This window comes from Strongylocentrotus purpuratus, unplaced genomic scaffold, assembly GCF_000002235.5.
Source record: "Strongylocentrotus purpuratus isolate Spur 01 unplaced genomic scaffold, Spur_5.0 spur5_scaffold_15, whole genome shotgun sequence".
In the NCBI taxonomy this organism is placed as follows: Eukaryota; Metazoa; Echinodermata; class Echinoidea; order Camarodonta; family Strongylocentrotidae; genus Strongylocentrotus; species Strongylocentrotus purpuratus.
The window spans coordinates 19,794,726-19,814,917 of NW_022145600.1; the positions used below are offsets into that span (position 1 = coordinate 19,794,726).

General features: G+C 35.5%; 1 protein-coding gene across 1 annotated transcript; it reads right to left on the bottom strand.

The window, feature by feature from the left end:
- Positions 1–7,346: 7,346 nt before the first annotated feature.
- On the bottom strand, positions 7,347–19,286 carry LOC579290 (major surface trophozoite antigen 11). The gene is made up of 8 exons (XM_030985985.1): positions 18,746–19,286; positions 17,025–17,183; positions 14,577–14,970; positions 13,004–13,092; positions 12,326–12,458; positions 8,833–9,019; positions 8,080–8,187; positions 7,347–7,656 (listed from the first exon to the last, which is right to left on the bottom strand). The coding sequence occupies exons 1-8, from the start codon at positions 18,855–18,857 to the stop codon at positions 7,465–7,467; spliced, it is 1,374 nt and encodes a 457-aa protein (XP_030841845.1). The 5' UTR covers positions 18,858–19,286; the 3' UTR covers positions 7,347–7,464.
- Positions 19,287–20,192: the final 906 nt, after the last annotated feature.

Genomic DNA, 20,192 nt, shown 5'->3' on the forward strand with positions numbered 1-20,192 from the left:
AGCTGTGTATAAATGAATGATTTTATGATTTGCATATTATCATTTCTTATTATGTGTATGATAGACGAGTTTGAAAGCAATTAAATCCAAATGCCACATGCTTGATAATAATGCTGCAAAATGATTTTTCAAATGAAATATAAACTATTAAATATTCATTCTTGCAGCTAATTTAAATGGTGATATGATAGTATTACCTTGTAAATATTTAATAGATATTCAGATGGATTGTTATTTGATTTGTTAATGGGTTTCAATAGTTACCTTTATTTGTTTTCATTTTTTGCTTTAATCTGTGTGAAACAAATTTTTCCTTTCTTTACATACTTGCTATCTTTCTGCTTTATGCTTTAGAATAAAAACATTTAATTTTCTAACTGGCTACAGATGTTTTGACTTGAATATCTGCATTCTAAATTCCACATCAGTTTAAGGTTACTACAGCATACATTGAAATTGTTTGTTTGCTATTAAAATAATAATCATTTCCTCTTTTAATTTTAATGAAAAGAGGGCTATTCATCTTTATTTCATAGAAAATATGAAAAACAACTATTTTGCCACATACCTTGTATTCTGTTTAGGTAAAAGGACTGAAATATTTGTATGTTGTAAGTTGTAAATTAGCTATGAAGATTTGAATTTATTAGTTGAATGCATAAATATCAGCTGTGACCAATGTTAGCATTGACGGGTACTTGCCATGCTTGCAAATAAGAAATTGGTTAAGACATGAGAAGTTGCTATGTTTAAGTTAAAATTTTGCTATTCAGTGAAGTAGATGCTCACTGTGTGTCTTTGCCCCATGTATGGCCCAACCATCATTTGCGTTCTGTTTTTAAAATGCACTTTTCCCCCTTTATCTGCTCCTCAATCGTGATGAGAAGGGCATTAACTCATATCATTTATGCAAATTTGAGGCCCTACTGGCTCCTATAACACAGAGGTTTTGATGATCTAAAATTATTCATATTTCTTTTGATATTGCTCGTCTTTAGTAGCATTAAAAACAGCTTAGCTCAACTCTCTACAGAGGTTTTAATGATCTGTTGAGAATGCATCAATAAGTAGTGTATGTTTCAATAAGAAAGGATGTTAAAGGAGGGAGGAACAAATATTCTTATGGAATAAAAGTTCAGATTTCTTTCAATATTGCTGTCTTTATTTGCATTAAAAACAGCTCAGGTAGCAGTAGATCCAATTATTTGTATCTGTTGTGTGAGGGAGATTTATAGGGAGATATATGAATTACAAATGGTAGCTCCAGGATATTTGATTTATATTTCTGATAGACTTTATCATAAGATGTTTTACCAAGCTCCTGAAACTATTGAAATGTGTTAATTTTCAATTTCTCATCACTGTTAATGAAATAGCGATGAAATAGCTTTTTAACAGCTATGATTCTCCCAATAGATGATACAATTATCAAATTAATTGAAAGTTGCACATCTCTGAAAATAAATTCATATTCATGAATTTACTGATAGTGTTGATGACAAAAAAGAATCTGGAATGTTTAGTGTGTATCATTGTTCATTCAATATTTTACAAAATAAACAGAAATTAGCATTCACAAGATGCATGGATAGGCAAAATGCAAAATTCTTTAATGACTTGATAATCTTCATAGAGTTGGCAGTGTTATGGAATTGTATAGTAGCAAAATATTTACTTTGAAAGAAGTTGCCCTAATACTTGTTTTGGTTAAGGAAAGTTTGTAAGCGTAGAAAAACTAGAAATCTTTGTAATTTATCTTGAATACGGTAGTCAATCGGGCTTCATTTTCCAAGACAACTCTATAATAGAGACTGTTTTGTCTGTGGATAAACATGTATACATATCAGAGTTTTATATTACTGTGTGGAAGCAAATATTCGTGATATTTAAAAATAAATGATATGATAATGTAAATCATGTGCATGTTAATTTTTATTTGTACTTGTGTGGAATTGAAATGATTGTGTAAAAAGACGAGGCAAAAGTGAACAAATTATGAAAAAGAGGAAGAATTGCACGAGATTGGGGCTGAAACTATGGTTGAAATGACAAGTGATACAATAACACCACATCAAAAACATCTTTTGTTTGATTTAATCATCTTTTTTTATTTAGAAAATATAAATGGAATTGCGAAGTCTTGAGGTGAATTACATAGACAGATGTTAAAATTGGTAGAAAGCTACCACACATTTCAATTAATTCACAAACATTGATATTGATATGGCAATAAGACCAACATACATGAACATTTACATGTGACCCCTCGGTTTAAACTGAAGCCCACACAAAATTTCAGATACCTTTGACCCTGTCCAACATTTTTGCATATTAACCATTACAGAATACACACCTGTTCATTCATGTAATTCATTCATGAATAAATTACTAGTGAATTAGACAGTAGCTTTTTTGTTTGCATTTACATAGCATTGAACACAAAAAACTCTTTAATTCTGACTGAAGACGGGAATTACTAGACGGAGTGTGACCGCTCCCAACCTCCCATTTAACATTTTAGTTGCCATATTTAGATTTTATCACATTTCTCTCACTTTAAAATTGCAATTACCTATTTGTTAAAAATGTTAGAAATGAAATATCCTATGGTATAACTTTTGTAACACCTGTAGGCAAAATTGAATACTTTGTCTATATATATATATTTTTTGCTTGTTACAACAAAATCGGGCAACTTGTCAGAAAATGTGGTCTGATACCCCCCCCATAGCATTGAACACAAAAAACTCTTTAATTCTGACTGAAGACGGGAATTACTAGACGGAGTGTGACCGCTCCCAACCTCCCATTTAACATTTTAGTTGCCATATTTAGATTTTATCACATTTCTCTCACTTTAAAATTGCAATTACCTATTTGTTAAAAATGTTAGAAATGAAATATCCTATGGTATAACTTTTGTAACACCTGTAGGCAAAATTGAATACTTTGTCTATATATATATATTTTTTGCTTGTTACAACAAAATCGGGCAACTTGTCAGAAAATGTGGTCTGATACCCCCCCCCCCCCCCCCCCCCTCCCCCTCCCCCCCCCCCCCCCCCCTCCCCCCCTCCCCCCCTCCCCCCCTCCCCCCCCTCCCCCTCCCCCCCCCCCCCCCCCCCCCCCCCCCCCCGCCTTTCCCCTACATTCGAACTGGTATGGGATATTGGGGTGCATTCTCTCCCCTGAACCAGTAAACTGTTACACGATATGATAAAATGGATAAATGTATGATAACAATACAAAAATGCACAAGTAGTTCTCTTAGTTTTCTAAGGTACTGTGAGGTGTGTAAACAAATATTTCTTTCTTCCAGGTTTTGTAATGGTTTGGATCTATACATATGCTTTGAAGTGCTTGGCTACTTTGATACTCATGTTCAGTGTCATGGCATTATACACATTTTCAAGATGATGGAGAGAGAAAGAGAAAAAAAGAGAGAGAGAGAGAGAGAGAGAGAGAGAGAGAGAGAGAGAGAGAGATGTGGGGATATATAAGTTATTACCGATTCATCAGAGTATATACAATTAACACAAATAAAGATTAAAATGATCTGTAAACCTGCAAATTAATCATAAACCTTTGAGTAAGTACCTAAAAAGTATAGCAAGGTAGCAACTTTAGACAATCAAATAAACAGATTTACATATAAGAAATGGCATATATCAATCGTATAAATATCATTTGCAGTAATCAATTCATTCCATCTTTCAACAAATGTACAGAATTGTAAAGCTATATTCAAAGACAAAGAAAAATAGACCTGATATTTACATTTTGATAATCACCTAGCACACTATTCGGCTTCATTACCTAGTAGTCGAGTCACAATTTTGTACTGTTTTTAAACTTGCCGTAAACATAACAGCAAGTTTTTTTGCATCATATGTTGAGGTCTAAAAGGGCATTAATTCTGTGTAAGGCCTAACAAAAAAGATGATGTAATGCCCTTTGCGACCGACCTGAAATTCTTGAAATCTACGGTCGGCTTTTATTTAAAAAAAAAAATTTTAACCGTTTTTTTAGAGAAAAAAATGTATTACCGGTAAAGCATTAAAACTGAAAAATATCAGCCAAAAGAGGGAGTAAAAAAAAAATAAAAAAGAAATATGACTGACTGACCAATGTTTTGGCACCTAAAGGGCAATACAACATCTTTCTTTTTTTAGGCTCAATTCTAATTCTATATGAATTAATTTATGGCTCTAAACAAAATATGTCACAAGTTAAGGACTCCTGCAGTTGTGTCCTCGAGGAGACAAACCTTGAAAAATTTGCATCATGGAGCAAAAAAGTACACTTGATATGATATTCATGGAAGACATTTGAAAAGCATATGTAAAAGATGAAATGGAAATATGCAGTAGTTCAACTGTAAGTACATACATGTAAGGGTGGAAGTTACTTGGTATTCTACATTGCCAAGTTAATTTTTACGCTCTTTGTGACTCATTGTTAACTGAGGGCAGTACATTTCACTGATTTTGCATAATTATCAAAGAACATTGTAGCGTGCACATGACAAAAAATGGAATAATAAACCTTGTTATGCTTGTAACACTATACATATAAGAAGAGTTAAGGTATGGATGTAATAAGAAATATACACAAATGATGCGTACTTTAAAGCACACATAACTATACACAACAATAATTACATAAAAAGTCTAACTATTTCCATAGATGCTATCTTTATCATCCTTAAAATCATCTTGGAATGAAAAATATTGAATATTTTAAAAATACAATCACAGATAAATCAAATGAATTACTCATTAGTACTGTTCTACCCTCATAGATTCTAATGTACATTTCATAAAATTCTAAAAATTGGCAGTATATACATATAAACTACAATCTTTTATTTGTCTTGCATTAAAGTCAAAGACTATATATGTACCGATGATATAAGAATTGCACCATTATTCAACACAGTTTACATGCAAAAATACAAACATGAAGCTAAAAGTCTTTTCAATTACCTGATTTTCAAACATATCTATACCGGTAATGTAAATATATATCTTCAACTTGAGGCATAAAATATTATAACAATTCTAAAAACTTCAACATGACTATTTAAAGACGATTCTGCACCTCAATCCGAGAGAATCGACAATTCAAATTTTACATCTACATGTAGTTAATCCTATAAAAACATCTTGCAATCCCAATGATTATGAGGTCCTAAGGTTAGCAGTGGCTGTACAATGAAAGAGATATTAAAGCATAGTGAATATTAAAGCCCCACTACACTACTTATAGCTATTAGCTACTTGCACCCTCTATATAGCAAACAATGCCTAATTGGTGACCATTTGTCCCTCATGGTCCCCCTTTTCTTATGTTAATTAAGAGCTGATTTGATGAGATAACCACCTGTCAGTGACCATGCAGGGAGGTCTAATCCCTCCTGGCCAAACTAGTGCAGACAGACTTTAAAGAAAGAGTGTGACAGGAATAAAAAGAGGTAAACAGGGGTAAAAAGAAGAAAGAGGGAAGAAGAAAATCTACCTTTGCAGTAAATGAAGGAGTGGGCGATGGAGGGACAGACTCAAAGGTAAAGAAAGAAGTGGAATAAAAATGAAGAAGCAATCAAGCACATTACAGAAAGAAGATCATCGGGGGCCCGCAAAAAGGCTGTTTACCACCATTAAAGATACAGAGCACTATATGGCCTTCTTGCAGGTAGCCAATGAAATACAAGGCCCTGTTTCATAAAAAACTTGTTATCAATAGGAAGTTAAAAAAAATTACTGTGATAAGCTACTAAAATCGTGGCATCTGATTGGCTTACAGCTATTTGTCATAGAATTTTGAGTTTAAAATTTTTATGAAACAGAGCCCTGATATATACAAAGGAGATAACATGATAATCAACATCTTCCTTGACTGGAACCAATTTGATAGAAAAATAAACATTTGTATTCGTATAATAGCTTTGATATATTAGAAGATAATAGACATAAGATATATTAAACACTGTAGTCTCTAAAGAAAACACTTTTTTGCCCCCAAATGAGAGATGAATTTCTATCATGCACATTTTGCTCATTGTAATATCATTTGTGCGTGATCCATGTATTTCTGAATATCTAGCATACCAAGATTTCTCTATAAAATTGTTTATACATGTCAATGAATTCCAGCATTCTATATCCGATTACTATGTAAACGGATTGTCAACCGCTATTCACATTCCGTTGCAGAAATATAGAAATATTGTGAAAAGGACCTGGTAGAAATATCCTTAAAAATATCATCCATTTTAAGAGTTCATCAACAAAGCATTCCTCGGGTTGCTCTAGCAGAAGTGCTTGTGGCCTTTACTCAATGGACATTTAACAGCATGTTCTATTTGCAAAAATGCACTATTTGATGGCAATCTGAATATTTACTATAAAACTAGAAGGTAAAAACACTCCCCACAAAATGGGTCTTTCAGGGAAGATATTGCTCAAAATGTTGTTCCCCACTGGATAATTCAGAAGGATCATTTATAGTCAAGTCTTGTCTGTGGCCTCATGAAGTGTATTGAGCTTTGCAGGCAGTGCTTTGTCTAAACACAGGGTCGTAGCGAAGTTGCACTAGCCTACTACCTTTCAGAAACAAGTTCCCTTGGAATAAGTGAAAAACCTGTCTGACTGTGAAGTCTCCATATAGAGCCTTCATCCAAATGACACTATTTTACAATTCTCTGTGAATGATTGTACTGTTATAGCTCCAGAACAGCACAGGAGCTAGTCCGATTAAATCACAAAATAATAGACCTCTTTGTAGGATAAGTACATCAAGGGCCACACCAATTATTCTAGAATCCTTTGTAAGACAGGTTCTTCTGTTCATATGGAGCAGGTCCTGGGACCCGTTACACAAAGCCTTTTTTCAATGACAAATAGCGAATATCAGTGACAAATCTGCTGATGACCAATCAGAAGCATGGCTTTCAGTAGCTTATAACAACAACTGCCATTTGTCACTGATGACAAGTTTTGTGAAACGCCCCCCAGGATAGCACATGAGCTTGTTTGATACAATACAGGTACAGTACCTCTGCCTGTAGGGTCTCGATATACGTGATGCATCATATCCAAGTTAGCTTTTCTAGATTTCTTCACTTCCTAGACAATTCCTCTGTAGATTTGTAAAAGGTTCGGAACAGAACAAGAGCCTTTCCGATCCCCTCACACTTTGATGGAAGTACCGCTGCCTAAAGGTGTTGTGGTCTAGTGGATAAGGCGTTGGACTGTGGATCACAGGGTCCGCGGTTCGAGTCCCACCACGGCACTAATGTCCTTTGGCAAGATATTAATCTACATTTGCCACTCTCCACCCAGGTGTTAAATGGGTACCGGTAGGAAGGAATTCCTTGAATGCTGTGAGCGCTGAAATCGGCTGCCTAGCAGATATCCAATATTATTATTATTATTAAACACAGTTCCATGTCCCAGCTCCACTCCTCTAGAATCCTTGGTAGATGGGTTCCTTTGGCGATTCGTTGGAATAGGTGAGGAGCGAGTCTGACTCTGCTACTCTGATGGAGAAATACCTCTGCCTGGCTCGGTACCGACCCAGCAGGCAGACGATGGACAATAAACATACAACTCCAGCGAGTGACACCAAGGCGTAGAAACCATTAGTGGGTACGCAGGACTGTTGTTGTGATTGAAGAAAAAGAAGAAGAAAGAAGCTGTTACTTTTCTTTAATTCTTTATCTGCTTAAAGATAAAGTTGAGTTCTGGTCATGCGATTGCATTGTGAAAGAAACGGTGTGGAATCGATCAGAAAAGGTTGATCATCTAGCATATAAGTATTGGTGGGTACTGCAAGGTTCTGGAATCATAAAAATGATAAGAATTTTTGCCCAGTCTTGGTTATTAAAAAGTTACAAGCACTGTGCACAGAAAGATGTACAGTATATGGGACTACATGATATCTATCCAGGCCGGATCGATATGATAATTTCACGTATTAGTCAACACATATTTTTTCACATGATTGGTAATAAGAGCTTCCATTTCATTTTTTGAGAAGGGGGCGTTTCCAAAACTGGTCTATACCTTTAACAAGTCTCACCTTATCATTCTTTTTGAAAAGAGGTAGGCAGGTCAGGTACGCAGGTACGTAGCTCCCTTGTGGGCAGGAGGCTTCTACTGGGCAAGGCACAGGGTCACATGAGAAGCACTGCAAGACATATTGATACAAAGGAACAATGAGACTAGGAAGTCCCTTGGATAGGACTGAAAGCCATAGATCACTCAACTAGCTGCTGACCTGCATTTACATGCTTTATATGTATTTCCTCTATTTGTATCCCATGAAGAATTTTTTTTTTTAATCTTCGCATCCTATTAAAAAAAAAAAAAAGAAGTAAATTGACCTGTTGATCCTTCTTAGTATTTTTAATGACATACCAGATTAAAAATTGAAAACTTTGGTAACTTTCATCCTTTCATAGCCTTTCCATTTACAGTACTTCAGGTATCAAGATATACATAAAAAAATGCCTTAGTGACCACCTGAATAGAAGGACCGCCTGTCAATAAAGACCACATTTCCCCCCCTTGAATAGTATTTCTCATTAAAATGTGTACTAAGGGAACATGGGCATAAGGACCACCAGCATATAAAAAATACTCGACGCCATCTCGGGACACAGTACAGTTTCAAGATCACCTTGGGCAATAGTTTTAACCGTGTCCCTCCAAGCAGTCAACATTGTATTCTCAATAATTCTGTCAACAAAATTGCCAAACTATGTAAGTAAATTCACCAGGCTGTCTGCAATGAAAACAACAGGTAGGGGGAATAAATACATCAGATGCTTACAGTGCAATAGAATCCTTCGGGGCATACGTTGCAAGAGGCCTGTCCCCGCTTGGTCTGGTAGTACCCTTCAGCACACTGAGCACAGAGGGAGGTGGAGGCACTGGCCTTACTGAAACCTGGGTCGCAGAGGGTGCAGTTGTCGGCTCCTGTACGCTTGGCTTCCATTCCGCCCGGACACTCCTCGCACCTGGAAGCGTCGAGAGAGAGAGAGAGAGAGAGAGAGAGAGACAAAGAGAGAGAGAGTGAGAGAGAGATAGAGAGAGAGTGAGAGAGAGAGAGAGAGAGAGACAGACAGACAAAGAGACAGAGAGAGAGAGAATTGTTAGAGAGAGCTTTCTACTGAAACCTGGATCGCGGAGAGTACGATTGTCAGCTCCTGTATGCTTGGGAACATCGAAGGAGAAGATTCTTAGACAAGCTTTCTGGAGAACATAAACAGGCATCATTTAACAATGTTAAATCTGAGATGCTTGGTCCTACGTGTTATCAGTGTATGTGATATGGTGTAATATTGAAGTCCTGAATAAATTTTGCTTCAAAATGACCACGAAGTGCCTCAAAGAAGTAAAAGCCTTTGAGTGACCGGTTTTACAATACCGTACTCATTTCCCCAATGTTATGAAAACCGTTTGGAAACGCAAAATTTGATTTTGATTTCCAATCATAAATATCTTGATAATCAGACAGGCGATCGGCTTCTAAAAGTCATGGGGTTCCTGACTGACCTAAAGGTTTATAATTATCATTGCAGCATGAGCTAAATCCAGGATTTTTTTCAGAATCTGAGACAAAGTTACTCAGTCCTAAAAAAGGGCAATCCAACCCTCATATTTTTCTGCTTTCTTACAAATAAACTTATTACAAGGATAAGTTCATTTGTATGAAAGCAGAACATTTAGATAATCAGAATGGCGTAAGTTTTAAATAAATCGGACCAATAATGAAGATTATAAAAGTTTTGAATATAAGATCACTAATTTTATGCAAATCTCAAATTGGCAGGTTTGGTCAGTGGATTGTGAGGTAGTTGCAGATAACTCTTCTGTTTGTGGTACAAAAATTTCATTAATTTCTGTTTTTCTCCTATATATTATGGACAGCATAATATTATAGGTCCTCTAAAGAGAAAAGATCCTCCTGAGTCATATATTTTTGACAAATTGAAATTTTAATCATTTTGTGTGTTGAAACAAATGGGAAAGTTGTATGCCACTACACCACAAACAGTTACCGATTCAACCAATTCAAAAAGCCCAAACCTATAGTGATTACAACTTTAAAATATTAACAACTTTCTAATTCTTTTTTCTGATTTTGTTCAAACTTTCACCAGTGTGCTTCTCTGATTTTTCTGCTTTCCTCTGCTATCAAGGTTTAGATTTCCCTTTAATCTGCTTCAGTTGACTAATGAAACATATTTTTAAATGCTAGTTAGAAATATCTACCGTACTGTCATTCTTAGCCATTTTGATTTTTATCTTCAAAATGTGAGTATGAAGCCAAAACACTGACATAAAACCATATTCTTTCACGAATTCCTGTACAACGTATTTACTTTAGAAATCCTTTCAAAAACATTTGTTCTTTCTTTTTTGGTTTTCATTCGTTAAGCTTGCCAACTTCCTGATCCCATAATTTGCATACAAAGGAAGCATAAAAGTGAAATTGGAGTGTACATCACAGCAATCACAAAACAGCTTAAAGGGTGACTAAACTACAAATTCGTGTTGACTTGTGTTGATCTGTAATAATGTATACATCACATATCTTTTGACTTTTTAATGTACATTCATGTCATATATTTTATACTATTTTTTCTATTACTTTTGATCTACATGCTAAGCTTCACCACTAAAAAATCCTCCAAAAGCAAATGACTTTTGTGACATCATCATGCCAGTCATTCATCATTCAGCTGTTTCAAAATACATTGGTATGTCCCTTCTCATCAACTGACCGTAACCCACTACCTAATGTCCACTTCGCAAACAGAGGACTTGATGCAAGAACAAACAGCGCAGCTAAGGAAGCGGCGACTTGCAGGACCATACTGCTGATTTGGACAAGACTCAAAATACATTTTAGCTTGATGCTGTAGTTATCTTGTTTAAAAAAAAATCATGCCAGATTCAAGTCCGTCTCTTGTAAAGGGCATTATTGTTGATTTAAACATTTTAACAAAATTATGATTTTTTTTTATAATTATGATAGAAATAGCATTTTTATGGAATACATGCATCTTTAATGATTGTTATTGAAAATTAGCAGCTACTAACTAGACAATGAGTGAACAACTTTGAGAGATTTCCTCATTTTCCTGTCAATTTATCATGTGCCTGACAAATACATTGTTTGTTTTCCTGTCCAGACACCATAATTCACACATCAAAATTTCTTCTTTCTTTTCAACTTCAAGATGACATCCATCCTTTTTAAAAATTTGCTTCCTTTTTTTGGGGGCTACATGTACATGTATATCAAGATACTGGTATTATATCTATAAGCATAAGCTTTGCACTAGAGTAAATTCTCTATGACTTTGTGACTATAGATATACTAACTCTTTTCTTTTCATTTGTAAATCTATATTAAAGTAATTCAAGAAATCATTTGGTGAAATTAAAGGGACTTGGTAACATTGTTCAGATGAGAGATTGTGATGCTAAGGTAGTGACTTCAATGCTAGATATACAATTAAAGATAATCTGAAAATTTTAGTGAAAACGGGCCATTATTCATGGTACAAATTGAGAAAAACTGATCTGATCGATTCCTTAATTCTCCCAACTATATTATTACAATTTAATTACATTTTAGGTGAATGGAAATCGTCACAAAGCAATAAAATGGCTCTACATTCCATTCCAGAAATTTAAGTGTTGACAGATTTTTATAGCCTGTTTTATGTCTTTTTTTCATGGAAAAGCGGTTGGGAATATTCAAAAATGGTTTGGAGAATTTACTGTTAATCACTGTTAGAGGGTGTCATACATCGACTCCTTCAAAGAAAACCATAGATATCTTTGTAGTTTGAGAATTTTTTCAGGATTTTTTGCATGTCAGAGGGTTAGTACAGTAGAAGGAATAGAGTAAGTAGCATTTTATACAAAAATTAAGCAATTTTTTCATCAACATTCAACAATGTTACCAAGTCACTTTAAAGCCACATTCAGGATAATGGCACCAGAAAATGCTCAAAACTATTAAAGATTCATTTCAAGAGATACTATTCATTTACAAAATGTCTTGTATCATAACATTGTTTGAAGATGGTCTACAAATAATTTGGAAAGAAAAAAACTTGCTAAAAACCACATGCATAGGAAAAACTCAAACTTTAGCAATTGAAAACGTGAAATAACTGTCTGTCTTTAAAAAAGAAAGAATTTGCTGTGATTAGCTTCAAATTTCATGAAATTGCATGCCTTAAAAGTAGCACTCACAAATAAAATTTTAAAAAGTCCAAATGATAGTTTTGTAGATGAAGACTTACACAGAGCATCCTGTATGGTTGCAGTAGGCCCCTTGCATACATTCCATGCACCCTGATTCACCGGCTGAGGGTTGAAAATGACCAATGGGACAGTTCGTACAATTCACCAAGCCAGGCTCGTCTGCAATTTTTCCTGTAAGGTACATTGAAAATGAATAAAGATGAATCCATAAATGTAAGGTAGACTCTATGCATGGGGCTGCAATATATCGTTGAAATAATGCACTGTTTCGCTCGTGTGCTAGGGTAGTTTCAGTGCACTCAGTTTAGTCAGTGCGATATCGATAACGCACTTGCACTGCACTTGCTCATTGAACCGTCAAGTATGTTCGTTAGATACAGTATGTTCACATTCATCAATACTTGTTCTAACTACATGACCGATTTGTTGCTTATGTAGGATTAAAATATTTTTCCTCTCTTTCAAAGTTCAGAACTTGCAAGTACTTTGTCCAAAGTTTCTCAAATCTTGACATGTCTCTTTGATCGTTTTCAGCTAATATTTTTTTAAAAATTGATCTGTATAAATTTGACGGGTTAATTACTTTGTAGTACGGATATGTCAATTATGGAATCACTATGTACGGCTAATATGCTCATATTGAAACTGAAAAATAAATAAATAATTTTTTTTTTTTTTTAATTAATCAATGGACAAGACAGAAAATATTCACTTACCTGGGGGACATGGAAAACAGTAAGTGCTTCCAGATTTATTGGAAAAGAAGCCTGTTTTGCAAAATTCACATTTCAGACTTCCAGCAGATCTGCAGGGCAAAATAGAAACATAAAACATGTACATGCACTTTCAGACTGATCAGCTCTGTAATCACATACAAACTGCAATATCTTTTTTAATGTGGAATGAACTATGCTAAGGCCTAAAAAATTGTATATTGTATTGCCCTTTCGGACCGACCCAAAAAATCTTGAAATCTATGGTCGGTTTTAAAAAAAAATTAAAAAAATTAACCATTTTTTTTGTAGAAAAACTTATTAAACGTATTAAACCATTAAAAACTGAGAAATATCAGCCTGAAGAGGGAGTAAAAAAAACAAACATTTTGGCACCTAAAGGGCAATAGAACATCTTTTTTTTAATTTTAGGCCCATTGTGAAATATTCTGCCTTTTGAAAAATTTCTGAAGAAGGGAAGTAAAAATATGCTAAATGTACATGTACATGTACACTGTATGCTGCTGTTCTTCAGTGATGATTATTTTTACATGTAAAAGTTTGGTAAAGAAAAGTATCATTTTCTTCAAATCAAAAAAAACAAACAAAAACATACACCCAATTCATGAATCCAGCATGAAAGAGAGATTATAGTTACCATCATATTACAAAAATAGAAAAATGAAAAATAAAAAGAGATGTGGCATACGATTATTATCACAAACGTTTTAGTGTGATTGATATGAAGATTTTTATCAAAAATGTAATCCAACAAAATCCACCAATTGAAGGCCATATTGCACAAACACTTTAATATGATCAATAACACATGGCTGTAAACAACTTTCCTCCTTTTAATACCACGACAGGATATTAACAATCTACCCGTACAATGTATATATGCGTAACTGTAGTTATTACATTTATAGTTTTGTATCTCTACATGCAATTCTGACTGTTTGATTAAACAAACAAATTTTCAATCATTAGTTATTATTGACTGAACTTTCTAAGAAAGAAGTATGCAATGATGCTGTGGTTTTATTCACCACAAACAGATTAATTCCCAAGCTACACTGCCAGACAGAGTAAAAACAGACTCCAAATCGACCAATTCTTGACCATTCAGAGCAATGTAATTTTTGGGGTTTGTTGTCGGTCTGGGCCCTGTTGTTTCATAAAACTTGTTATCAATAACAAAGGCTAAATTTCTATGACAAATTATTTCTCAGCCAATCAAATGCCAAAATTTCAGTAGCTTATAACAGTCATTGTAATTTGTTATTGATTACAAGCTTCAACAGAGCCCTGATGTTGGTCTCGTTAGTGTAACTATGGTTTTACATTCAAACCTCTCTATAGTGACCGCCCAAGGGAAACACAAACAGTGGCCTTTGTAGACAGGTGGTCTTTGTAGATAGGTTCCTTTGATACATGTTTCAATGAGAAACCTGTTTCAATGAGAAACCATTTTCAAGGAAACAAAAAATGTGGTCTTTATAGACAGGTGGTCTTTGTAGACAGGGGGTCACTAAAGCAGGTTTGACTGTATAACAGTACATGTATCTCAACGCACAATGCTGCTGATCCTGGCTCGCAAATCTCACACCCCGTTGCCCCGCCATCCGGCTGAAAATGTCCCGGCGGGCACTTTGTGCAGTTGTGACTGGCGGTGGTGTTGGAAAACGTCCCATTAGGGCAGGTATAACAGTTCAACAACCCGGTCTTGTTTGCGAAATAGCCAGGTTCACAGTCCTCACACACCGTCTCGCCTTCTACGGGCTGGACAGTTCCTTTGGCGCAAGGCATGCACTGTTCCGCCGATGTGGTGTTCGATATGGTCCCGTTTGGGCACAGAAGGCACTCAATTTGGCCCGGTTCGGGTTGGTATTCTCCCTCGATGCAATCAACGCACAGCTTCTTACGGGCGCACTCGCCGTTGAGGTCGCAACAGGCGCAGTCTTTGTTTGCTGTCAAAGGAAGAAAATTTGGAGAAATCCATTGAGAAAATTGGTTATATTTCCGAGTTGAATGTAGTGTGCCTATTAAAGACTGAAGACATTTCTTGTTTAAAAACATGGGAAACTCAAATATAGATTTAAATTTTACTTAATGGGTTACAAAATGACATCCCATTTCCTGATTGAAATTTCTCATTCTGATACAAGCCTACCTACATGTACAGTGTACATGTATCATTATTATTACGGTATGTAAAAGTCAGTATTCCAATGTTTAACTTTTTTTTTTTCCAACAGTATTTTTTATTGATTCCAAACAATACAAATCAATCTTAGAAACATAGTACAGTTGTTTTTCATCTTGACATGATTCAAAATATTTTCATTACATAGATTGTACGATTGATGAAGAAAAAAATGAAATCAGTTGCAACATAAAACAAATAACCCCATCCAACCAAAAACACCACTACCCCCCCCCCCCCCCACCATGCAACACATACAGACAACTGAATGACTAAAAGAGAATGAGTGATATAATCTTAATCATGTATGCCCTCAATTCCTTTCTCAAAGCCACAGTACTACATTGTAGTAGTTTTTTCATATATTCACATGTAGATACCCTTCTGATAAAGTTAACGTATGTGTATGTTCATTTATTTGTAGTTCACAAATATGCTTACCACTACATCTTTAATCAAGGTTAATATGGTGCCCTCAAGCTAACACGTGTACAGTATGTACCACAAAGTTCTTTTGTAAGGAAATTGTTAATCATTTTCCAGTGCAACATCGTTCTCCTGAATACATACATTGATCTACATGAGGTATGATACACCACAAGTCATTCTTCCAGTTTCCTGTTTTAAATTTCAGGAAGAAAAAACATGCTGGTCTTGGTCTAAAGATATTATGCATTATAAAAAGTATGTATGTGTGTGTGGAGAAGGGGGGGGGGGGGCCGGGGAGGAAACTAGCTGTAACCAGGATAACATACATGTACTAGTCACGGTGTTCAGAGATAACACATTACAGGCCATATTTGTCTGCCTTTTTTATGTAAACAATCTAGAGCTTGAGGTGGATATCACTTCACAATTGCATGGCTATATTGTATGGGACTGTTTGCTGAGCGCTCGATCAGCAAAGTCATACACAAACTAGCCTTTATCAAATCCAGATTTATTGTGATAGGTCAAAGATCACTATTTGGAGCAGCAATCCGATTTTACCTTCTAAGTATGAGAGTCAGATTGCCAAAATCTCGGTCTACATTCTATTTTTTGTTTACAGATTACCATTTTTCATAAATTGTGTGTGTGTACATTTCAATGTTCATATACATTAGTGTGGCCGACAGTAGTACATACTACAGAAGTTATTTAAAAAAATACATGTTTGCTGCACTGTAAGGCTAAACAAATAAATTAATGTGTACACTATCTTAACACAAACGAATTCAATGTCTGTGACATTAACAAATGTTGACTTTTCAAGAACTCAACTGTAGTCATTAATTGATTATGGAATAGGTACTACATGTAGATGTACATGTAGGTACAGTATATGGGGCCATGGATATCGATTATGAAGAGACTTGTGCAGGAAAAGACCGATGCATTCAAAAACATTTCAGAAATATTTTAAAGCATTCAACTTATAACTGGTTATACACTGTACACTGTATGTACATCTTCCTCAAAAATATGTATTTGAACGGGGAAAAAAATAAAGATTGTAGATCTTTACAATTTGTTGTCTTTAAAAAAAATGTTTTAAAGGCCCACTGCACTACTGGTAGCTACTTGAGCCCTCTATATAACAAACAATGCCTAATCGGTGACCATTGGTCCCCATGATCCTCTTTTCTTATGTTAACTGAGAGCCGAGTTGATGAGATAACCACCTGTCCAGTGACCTTGCAGAGCAGTCTAATCCCTCCTGTAAACTACAGCAGATAAGCTTTAATTAAATAAAATGCATAAGAAATCAATAAACTACTGTTGCATGCAGGTAAATGTGGCAGATAATGCTCTATGTAATTCTCCCTCGAGACTTACTTAAATTGGCAAAGCTTCCAGCATCACAAGCAGAGCATTCTAAATCAAACGAAGAGCAGTTGAAGTCTAGGAAGAGAAAGCTATCAGAATTGTGGATGCTTCTGCTTAACCTGTCTTCCATGAACCAAGACTTCCAGGAGATACAATCGGAAGGAGTACCTGAATAATTAATATGGACAATGGGGATTTACTTTATTTTGCTATTCATTTCATTTCATAATTAATTCAGCTTTTTCATTGAAAAGTGAAAAATTTCAATTTGAATACAATTACCCCCCCCCCCCCCCCCCCAAAAAAAAAAAATAATAATAAAAAAATAAATTGTTCCATTTCTCTACTACTGTAACAATGACTTTACGCAATACACATGAAGATCAAGCTGTATACATGTACATACATACATATTGTATGTAAATATTTATATAGCGCCTTTACATAAACTTGCTCAAAGCGCTTTACATTTTAAAATAAAAACAGAATAATGATATGCTCTCCAAGTGCATTACACTCTAAAAAAATAACAATTACAAAGAAAACAAATGAGTTTTTAGATTTCTCTTAAATGATGCGACTGAGGTGCAGAAACGAATGCTTATAGACAAGCAAATGTATGGCAGATCAACAATACATGTAGATCAGTAGATCTACATTTGAAAATGCAATTAATTTCCCTATTATTGTAGAAATAGAAGAAGAAAAGAGAAAAGATTTACAACATTCCTTTCCTGATGCTTTCTACTTAATGGAAATCAGACCCTTCATTGGAAATTAAGACTTGGTTTAACAATTTTGTTAAAAGGCATCAAAAATTAATCTAGGAAAAATTGGAAAAGGATGATTTACTTTAACAAGGTAAGTAAGCAGATGCAAATGATTGCTACAACATGTGAATTTGAGGCAGCCTAAGCTAAGCTTTAAAAGAATAGAAACAATCTTAATAGACAACTAGTCTTTAGGAACCAGAAATAGAAAAAAGAAGACTGATGAAAGTTAGAATGAAATCGAACAAAATTATGCATTTTCGAAAGTTGTAATTACTATACAACTTTATAAATGCATATAGCCCAGTAAAGTACATGTACATTATGGGCACTTCAAACTGGCTGCATCTGTAATATCACAGTGACAAAGTGCCAGACAACTTTGACTTTCCAAGTACTTAATTGTTTCAACACGCAAAATTACTAAATTAGTAAATTGTCAATTTTTCAATACAGTGTATGACTCGGAAGGTTATTTTCTTTCTAGAGGGCCTATATAATGATATGCTATCCATAATAGCCTTGAGGGCTAGGTGATAATTAGACCGAAAGCTTCAGTCTCTATACCGTCGGTTGTTCCACTGAGACTACGTTTGGCTCCACTAGACCTCTATAACCGGAGGTCTAGTGGAGCCAGACGTAGTCTCAGTGGAACAACCGACGGTATAGAGACTGAAGCTTTCGGTCTAGGTGATAATGTAAACCCTCAAAGCTAATCCATTTTATGTTTCAAGACTTAATACAGTACTACTAGTTTACACTAAACTAGGTCTATTGAATTACTTAGTACATTAATTACAGTCTTTACACTTGACTTTGCTTTACAACTTTACAAGAATCTTTATATGACTACAAAATATAGACAAACGTAAGCCGTAAACACTGCTTAACCACAGTTTCACTTTCACTCGCACTCAATCAGGATTTACGAGAAGAGAAACTAATAAATTCGAACCTTACCTATCAAAAATATTGACATTGTTAATGTCAAAAAGACAGTCCTCACAGACATTGAACTTGGAACAAGTCTGTGATTAAAAAAAGATTGGCATATTTCCACCAGGTAATCCATTGTTGTTGTCCATACGTTAATCAAACAGTCGCAGAAATATTCAATGTGAATAAGTAGTAATTCATTGTCAAAAGGCAACTTCTTACAGAGAAGTCACTGCACTGCCTGCCACAAACCAACCAGTGCCCGTGATTTACATGTCCGCGACTTCAGTACACGCAACGCCTACGCGAGCCGCCCAGACTTCCACTCGCAGTCGCAAGCTCGACTGCTGGAAGAGTACGGTGATGTTGGTCGATGTCGCTTGAAATAACTCGGTTCACGTTCGTGGATAAAATAAATGTTGCTAGTATGCTAGTACCACAGAATAAGGTGTTTTCCCTTCAAGTTCATTATGCTGCCAACAAGTAATATTTTGACTGTGACAATTTATTAATCAAGTAAAGACGGCCAGTGGCAGTGCAGAGATTGCGACGTATTAACACACAATCAAACGGAATCTGTCATGTGACGTGATATGCCTATAGGGTCTATGCTGACATGGATTTCCGCGACTTCAATTTTTTGAGGAAAATATACCGAGAATAGTTATTGATTAGGTGACTGTTTTCAGACGATTTTGATTGTCATTACCGTGACACAAATCGACAGTTTTCACTTAGCCTATATGCATTGGTTTCATTTTAGGGGTGGTGTGAGGAAGGGGGTGGGGCCCCGGCCCCCCCCCACTCAGTGTTATTTAGGGTACGCATATGCTCGTTCCCTCTTTTTGAAAGCACCCCCTATCTGAGGACTGCCAACATTTCCGAACCCCCCTTTCGCGGACTTTTCGCGGGCTTTTCTTGCCTTGGAGACCCCCCCTAAATCGGGAAAAATGCTCAATGTACCCCCCTAAATTCGGAATAATTTCTCAGGATTCCAAAGAGATGAGAGAAAAAAAAAAAACACCCCCTTTTTAAAGAAATCTCCGGGTGAAAAGTCAAATACACCCCTTTTTTTACAATTCTCGGGCCGGACTTTGTCGCACAAAAAGTACCCCTTTACCGGACATTTTGGCAACACGCATGCGGTCATTTCGAAACCTGAGTGGGGGGGGGGGGGCCGGGGGTGGGGCCGGGGGTGGGCCAGTTCTATACACTCAGGAAAAAAAGGGGTAAAAGAAGAAATTGGACACTCTTTTGTTCGTAATGTTCATATAAACTTTCAATCAAATATAGTAAAATATATTACAAAGTTAATGCTTTACCAAGTAGTTTCCGACATCAATGAAGATCAAGTTTCGACCTCTAATATTCTGAGGTTAAGCAAGTAGCCATTCAAAATAATGTAAATGAACATTATATGTAAGACGTATTATAATTATGAAGAGTAGGCCTATATTATGAAACATAAAGT

Coding starts and splice junctions, on each gene's coding strand:
- LOC579290 (XM_030985985.1), bottom strand. CDS start 18,857: ATGGATTACCTGGTGGAAATATGCCAATCTTTTTTTAATCACAGACTT. Junction 13,093..14,576: donor GAGCCAGGATCAGCAGCATT/GTGCGTTGAGAT, acceptor TTTGCCCTGCAG/ATCTGCTGGAAGTCTGAAAT. Junction 7,657..8,079: donor TTTTCAAAAAGAATGATAAG/GTGAGACTTGTT, acceptor TCACAACAACAG/TCCTGCGTACCCACTAATGG.